Source organism: Neophocaena asiaeorientalis, unplaced genomic scaffold (assembly GCF_003031525.2).
Source record: "Neophocaena asiaeorientalis asiaeorientalis breed wild unplaced genomic scaffold, Neophocaena_asiaeorientalis_V1.1 scaffold606, whole genome shotgun sequence".
Classification (NCBI taxonomy): domain Eukaryota; kingdom Metazoa; phylum Chordata; class Mammalia; order Artiodactyla; family Phocoenidae; genus Neophocaena; species Neophocaena asiaeorientalis.
Window position 1 is genome coordinate 5,356,580 of NW_020173687.1, and position 7,484 is coordinate 5,364,063.

At 43.5% G+C, this 7,484-nt stretch overlaps 1 protein-coding gene across 3 annotated transcripts in view; it reads left to right on the forward strand.

Moving 5' to 3' along the window:
- Nucleotides 1-850: 850 nt before the first annotated feature.
- Nucleotides 851-7,484, forward strand: part of CTCFL (CCCTC-binding factor like) — a 27,348-nt gene continuing 20,714 nt past the window's right edge. Inside the window, exons 1-5 of one of the 3 annotated variants that reach the window (XM_024750365.1) lie at nt 851-1,165; nt 1,250-1,375; nt 1,790-2,003; nt 6,047-6,217; nt 6,527-6,660. In XM_024750365.1, coding sequence (XP_024606133.1) covers nt 851-1,165; nt 1,250-1,375; nt 1,790-2,003; nt 6,047-6,217; nt 6,527-6,660 — 960 coding nt within the window. Of the gene's footprint in view, nt 1,376-1,789; nt 2,004-6,046; nt 6,218-6,526; nt 6,661-7,484 lie in introns of all 3 variants that reach the window. The other 2 variants (XM_024750364.1, XM_024750366.1) reach the window with 2 other exon arrangements.

Sequence of the window (7,484 nt, forward strand, 5' to 3'; positions counted from 1 at the left end):
CTCAGGTCTCAGCGCCCCCTGCAGCTCCCACCTCCCCTCCTCCAGATTCCGCATGCCCCATCAACCCCTCCCCCGGCCCCGCCCCTTGCACGCGGCCACGTTCCTGCCCTGCGCCTGCGTACTGCCATTCTTGACCCTCGAGCCCAGGCAGCTGTCTGCGGCGGCAGGCGGGGGCCTGCAGCACGCGGCACGAGGTGGCGCCCACGGATACTGGGCCGGCCGGGCAACGAGGCCACGCCTCCCGGGTGAGGGGCCACCCCCGGGGGCCAGACTGCAGCCTCCTCCAGAACCGGAGCTGCTCCGAGTGGGTGTGGGCAGGAAAGGTTCTGGTGGGTGGCGAGGAGGGGGGTCGGCCAGGGTGGAGCCAGGAGGGGGGAGGTGCCCCAGACCAGGAGGGGCTCATGCTAGACCTGAGGTCTGCATGGCCAAGGGTGCGTGGGTAGAGGCTCGAGGCAAAAAGCCTCCGTGGCTCAAAGGGTGCTGAGTCTGGAATTGTGCCCTGGTGGGAAGCTTGTCCAGGCCTCCCTTCTAGGCCTAGAATGCGCATTTGCTGGAAGCCTGCACAGGGTCAAGCGTTCCAGGCCTGGAATGTGCATTTGTTGAAAGCCTGCCCAGGCCCACATCTGTTGGTTCTAGAATCTTCTGGACAAACACCTGCTTTAGTCTCAGTCCTACTTAGTCCAGCCCCTTCTAGGCCTAGGCTGAGTTAACTTAGTCCTGAGCCGTGTAAGCCCCAAAGCCTTTTGAGGCTGGAACCTTGTCAGGCCTTGATCAGCCCCAAAGCCTGCTAGGCCGAACCCACTGTGCCCACCCACACGGCTTGCTTCTTTCTCTGACAGACCAAGTCACAATGGCAGGGACCGAGATCTCTGTCCCTCCGGAGCAGTTCACCAAAAGCAAAGAACCAGAGTTGATAACAGAAAAAGCCCTGGAGGAGGAAGAAGAAGGGGTGTGCAGAGCGAGGGCACACCCAAGCTCTGAAGAGTTAGAGGCCGAGAGCACCCACGGGGCCCTCCAGGCCAAGATCCCAGGGGGCGAGCTGGAGCTCCTGCTGGCCATCCGGGAGGAGGGCGAGAAGCACATTCTGACCCTGCAGACGGTGCACTTGACCTCGGAAGATGCAGAGCTGCAGGACCTGGCACCACAGCGCCAGGAAGAGGTGCAGGCTGGTAGTGGGCTGCAGTCATGGGTGTGGCGTGGGGACGGGTCCCAGCAGAGCCCGCACCCGTGTGTCACCATTAGCATCCAGGAGGAGGTGTACCTGCTGCAGGAGGTGGAGGTGATGCAGTTGCATGTTCTGGAGGAGAAAGTGACCGGGGCCAGTGAAGGCAGTAGGTGTGCAGTGAGCCTGGCAGAAAGCTGTGGATCTATAAAGGTACAACTGGCTTTAATAAAATGGGGGGCAGGGGAGGAAGCCAGAAAACTGTTTTTTAGAGTTACCCTTCATGCAGTATTATGTATGGACCAGCAGTTTAAAATTAAATACAGTAAAAATATTTCCCAGGAAAATCCTGGGGGACCTCATGTTGTTTTTGAAGAGTTTAAAAAGTTACACAAATTAGAATACGATGAGATGCATCGAGTTTTTAAATTGTATTCTATTTCACCACCGAGACCCTTGATGCTTAGTAATTACAGTTTAAGCATTTTGGTTGCAATGGACAATCTTCTGTGCTGCTTTAATTTGTGTTTTTCTCTATGGATTCTATGGTTTCATCAAAGCAAAGAGTTGAATCAGGCTGTAATTAATATTACTGTACTTGTTTGAATACCTGTTTGTATGTATTAGCTTATGAAAGGTCAGGAAGAGGAACAGCTGCTGGCTGAAGGTGGATCCAGTGAAGAAACAGAAGGGCAGTTTTCTCTTCTGGAAGTGAGACCAGGAGATGAAGGAAGAGTTGAAATTGTTCTGACAATTTCACCCTTAAATATTGAGAAACCTGCGCTGGGTCAAGCACATGCTGAAGAAGCCAACGCTACAGAAAGTCAAAAAAAGACAAAGGGTAGGCCAGTTCCTTTGTAAGAGACTCTTCAAACAACAGGGCTGCTGATCCTCTTTAGGGAAAGGGGATGGTAGTTGAAGTTTGAAGTGGTTGCCTTAGTCGCTTTCAGAATGTCAGGAAATGGGAGAAGTTTTGAGCTAACATTCTGTATTGTGAGTCAAATCCAAAAGAGTTTTGCATCTTGTGCGTAAATGTTTTGAAAGCATAGTACAGAGGCTCCCGAAAAGGGCCGTGCACATAAATAGAAATTTGGGCCCCATCTGCTCCCTAGTTTGCATCCCCGGGGGGTTAGGGGGTCTGACGGAGACCAGAGCAAGTGCTTCAGGCCCTGGAGAAGGAAGGAGTGATGCCCAGAGAGCAGCAGAGGCTCCCTTTTAAGGGGAGGGGATGTTTAGGTGAGGCCAGGAAAGAGGATGACTCTGACCCTCGAAAAGTATTTGTTCAGCTTTTTTTAAAGTATTAGTTTCTCTCCCTTATTTAAATCAAGGGAGTTCACCCTTGAAGTCTCAACTTTTAGCTCATTTATAAAAAGTCATATCTGGCCACCCTCGGCTGTTTCCTCCTTCTAGCAACAGCTAGCCGGGGTTAGAAAGAGACTCAGTTTAGAAAGCCACACTGCGACCACTGTCCCTTCTCCTTACGTGTGGTTAACGTTATTCATTTAGACTGATTGCCTCTGGCTTCAGTAGCTGGTTGCGTTCGTAACCTTTGCTATATATTAGTTTCTCATATATTTAAATCAAGAGATTGTACCCCCAAATTCCCAGCTCCTAGCTCATTTTCAGGTTTTTAAATATATTCACAATTCTGTCACCACTGTCTAATTCCAGAATATTTTTATCACCCTAAAGAGAAAAGTGTACCCATCAAACAGTCACTTCTGGGCATTTCATTTAAATGGAATCATACCCAGGTAACACATGGCCTTTTGTGTCTGGATCCCTTCACATACCATAACGTTTTCATCCACGTCGTCGTAGCATGTGTCGGTACTTCATTCCTTCACCCCTGAATAACATTCCATTGTGTGGATACACACCATGTTCTGTTTATCCAGTGATCTGTTGATCCAGATTTAGGCTGTTTTGACCTTTTAGCTATTGTCCATGGTGCTGCTATGAATATTCATGGACAAGTTTTTGTTTGCACACCTGTTTTCAGTTCTTTGGGGTGTATACCTAGGAGTGGAATTGCTGGATACTCTGTTTCACTATTTGAGGAGCTGCAGAGCTGCACCAACTTACATTCCCACCAGTGATATAGGAGGGTTCTACTTTCTCCACATTCTCAGTATTCTCCATTTAAAAAAATTACAGCCATCCTAGTGAGTGTGAAGGGGTATCCCATTATGGTTTTCATTTGCATTTCCCTAATGACTAATGATGTTGAGTATCTTTTCATGTGTTATTGGCTATTGGTGTGTCTTCTTCGAAAATGTCTATTCAAATCCTTCGCCCATTTTTAAATTGGTACCTGTATTAGCTTCCCAGGGCTGCCATAACAAAATGCCACAAACTGGGTGGCTTAAAACAACATAAACAGGGCTTCCCTGGTGGCGCAGTGGTTGAGAGTCTGCCTGCTAATACAGGGGACACGGGTTGGAGACCTGGTCTGGGAAGATCCCACATGCCGTGGAGCACCTGGGCCTGTGAGCCACAACTACTGAGCCTGCGCGTCTGGAGCCCGTGCCCCACAACAAGAGAGGCCGCGATAGTGAGCGGCTCGCCCACCGCGATGAAGAGTGGCTCCTGCTTGCCACAACTAGAGAAAGCCGTCACACAGAAACGAAGACCCAATACAGCAAAAATAAAATAAATTAATTAATAAACTCCTACCCCCAACATCTTTAAAAAATAAATAAATAAATAAACATATTCTGTCACAGCTCTGGAAGCTGGAAGTCTGAAATCAGTGTTGATACAGACATGCTCTATCAGAAGGCTCTGAAAGAGAATATGTTCCATGCCTTTCTCTTAGCTTCTGCTGATACAGCAACCACGGCATCCTTGGCTTGTAGATGCATCCCTCCAAGTCTCTGTCTCTGTTGTCACATAAAGTTCTCCATGTGTCTCTTTCTGTGTCTCTGTTCTCTTCTTATAAGGATACCAGTCATATTGGATAAGGACCCGTCCTAGTCCAGTATGATCATCTGAAATTGTCTTCAAAGACCCTATGTGCAAGTAAGGTCACATTCATAGATATTTGCCATTAGGACTGCAACGGATCTTTTTGGGGAACACAACTCAACCCCAAAACCTTCTATTCCAAGTTTGTTGAGTGTTTCATCAGGAAAGGGTGTTGGAATTTGTGAAGTGCTTTTTCTGTACCTATTGAGATGATCATGTAGGGCTTTTTCTCCCTTTCTTTTGTCAGTTTGGTGTATTACATTGATTGATTTCCATCTGCTCAACCTCTCTTCCATTACTGTGATAAATTCCACGTAGTCAAGGTGCACAGTCTTTTAAGTATGCTACTGGATTTGGTTTGCTAGTATGTTGAAGATTTTTGCATTGGTATTCATAAGGGATATTGGTCTATAGTTTTGTTTTGGTGTCTTTTTTTTCAGTATCAGAGTAATACTGGCCTCATGAAATGAGTTGGGAAGTGTTTCCTACTCTTCTCTCTCTTTTTTTTTTAAGAGTTTTAGATGTTAGAGTTTAGATGTTTTTTAAGAGTTTTAGATTGCTGTTAATTCTTTAAGTCTGGTGGTATTCTCCAATGATGCCATCTGGCCCTGGGGGTTTCTTTGTTGAACTTTTTTGATTAATGACTCAATCTCTTTATTGATTGTAGGGCTATTTGGATTTTCTATTTCTTCTTGAGTCAGTTTTGGTAGTTTGTGTGTTTCTGGGAATTTTCCATTTTGTGTAGGTTTTCTAGTTTATTGGCACACATCTGTGTATTCTCTTATAGTCCTTTTTATTTCTGTACGGTTGGTAGTACACTTTGCTTCCTGATTTTAGTTATTTATCTTTTTTTTTTTTTTTGGTTACAAGTCTAGAGAAAGTGTCAATGTTGATCTTTTAAAAGAACCAACTTTCAGTTTCATTGGTCCTCGCTGCTGTTTTCTTATTTTCTATCTCATTTATCTTCACTCTAATCCTTATTATTTCTTCCTTCAGCTAGCTTTGAGTTTAGACTTCTCTTATTTTTCTAGTTCCTTAAGATGTAAAGTTAGGTTATTGATCTGAAATATTTTTTCTTTTTTAATGTAAGTGTTTACAATTAAAAGTTTCCTTCTGAGCACTTTTAGCTATATCCTGTAAGCTTGCTATGCCATGTTTTCACTTTTATTCATCTCAGAGTATTTTACAGTTTCTTTGTGATTTCTTCTTTGACCCATTGGTCCTTTAGGAGTGTGTTGTTTAACTTCTATATATTTGTAAATATTCCAAATTTCCTTCTTTTATTGATTTCTGACTTCATTCCATAATGGTCAGAGAGCAAATTATTTCTGTCTTTTAAAATGAATTGACACTTGTCTTCTGATTTACCATATGGTCTTTCCTGAAGAAGGTACCCTATGTACCTGAGAAGAATGTATGTTCTCCTGTTGTTGAGTGGAGTGTTCTATAGCTGTTTCTTCTGTCCAGTTCGTTTATAATGTTGTTTAAGTCTTCTGTTTCCTTGATGATATTCTGTCTAGTTCTCTTCATTGTTGAAAGTGGGGCATTGAAGTCTCAACTGTTATTGAAGCATCTCTTCCTACTTTCAGTTCTTTCAGTTTTTTCTTCAAGTATTTTGGGGATCTGTTATTAGGTTCACGTATGTTTATAATTGTTATATCTTCATGATGGTTTGACCCTTTTATCATTGCGTTATGTTCTTATTTGTCTCTTGTAACAATTTTTGTCAAAGTCTGTCTTGTCTATTAGTATAGCCACCCAGCTTTCTTTTGCTTACCATTTGCATGGAGCACCTTTTGTTCAGTTACCACATTAGGTGAGAAAAGGATGTGTGTAGTTACTTTGTATTTAAGTGGAACTTGAACACCTAAAGAAGGGTTTTTACAAATACATAAATGTCGTCTCTCCCTCCTACAGAAGTAAAACGAACCTTCCACTGTGACATCTGCACATTCACCTCTTCTAGAATTTCGAGTTTGAATCGTCATATGAAAACTCACACCAATGAAAAGCCCTATACGTGTCACCTTTGCCTGAAAGCTTTCCGTACTGTTACTATCCTTCGGAATCATATCAACACCCATACAGGTAAACAGCTGAGAGGGACGTTTACCTTGAATGATGTGTGTTGAGGCTTAGGTAAGAATGCAAATCCATCTGTTTGTATATTAAAATAATGCATTTGTTTAGACTTTAATTTTGTCTTTTTTCTTCAATTTTAGTTAAAAACGTTGGATGTTCCCAAGATTTTTCTCATATCTTTCTGGGGCATTTATGGTTTAAAGAGCCTCTTAATTTTTAAAGCATTTTGAGACTGAGTGTCACTCGTAAGTTATGATTCCTTAGGAAAATTGTGGCTAAATCTTGCTTAAAAGAATAAACTATGTGATTTTACAGGAACCAGGCCCTACAAGTGTGATGACTGTGACATGGCATTTGTCACCAGTGGAGAACGTGCCCGACACAGACGTTATAAACACACTCACGAGAAGCCCTTTAAATGTTCCATGTGCGCGTACGCTAGCGTAGAGGTAAGTTCACTCTTCAAGTTTCGTAGTGTTGTATTAAGAAGCTGCTATAACAGTCATGTAAGTCAAACTACCAGTAGAATCTCTTGTAACATCTCTGCAGGAAACAATACTCATTTTGTTTCCTAAATTTAATTTTTTAAATGTGATTTCTTTGATTACTGACTAGTGAAAGCAGTATGCAGAGCTGTACAAATTACAAATAATCTGTGGTCCTTGAGAAATAATTCTCATATTTGTTAAAAAGTTCTACCCTGCATTCTTTGTAGGACGCGTTCCACAAAATCAAAGTGTATTTGCTCTGAGAGAACAGAGACCCAATCTGAATGTTCGCTGAGAGTTTTGAGCTTTCCTCAGTGGCACTTGATTTGATACAAAGCAATGTGCTTAAAGATTTAAACATGGCCAGGCTTCCCTGGTGGCGCAGTGTTGAGAGTCCGCCTGCCGATGCAGGGGACACGGGTTCGTGCCCCGGTCCGGGAAGATCCCACATGCCGCGGAACGGCTGGGCCCGTGAGCCACGGCCGCTGAGCCTGCGCGTCCGGAGCCTGTGCTCCGCAACGGGAGAGGCCGCAGCGGTGAGAGGCCCACGTACAGCAAAAAAAAAAAAGTTTAAACATGGCCAGTTCCACTCTTAATGACAGAGGCCAACTTTTTAAATCTTCAGTTGTAAGTCATGTTCATTTCAACTAGATCAGTTTCTTTATACCTTCCAACAGATTTAGCACACCCTCAGTGAAACAACAGAACGGTATATTTACTTTTTTTTTTTTTTTTTTTTTTTTTTTTTTTTTTTTTTTTTTTTGCTTTTTTTTTTTTTTTTTCCT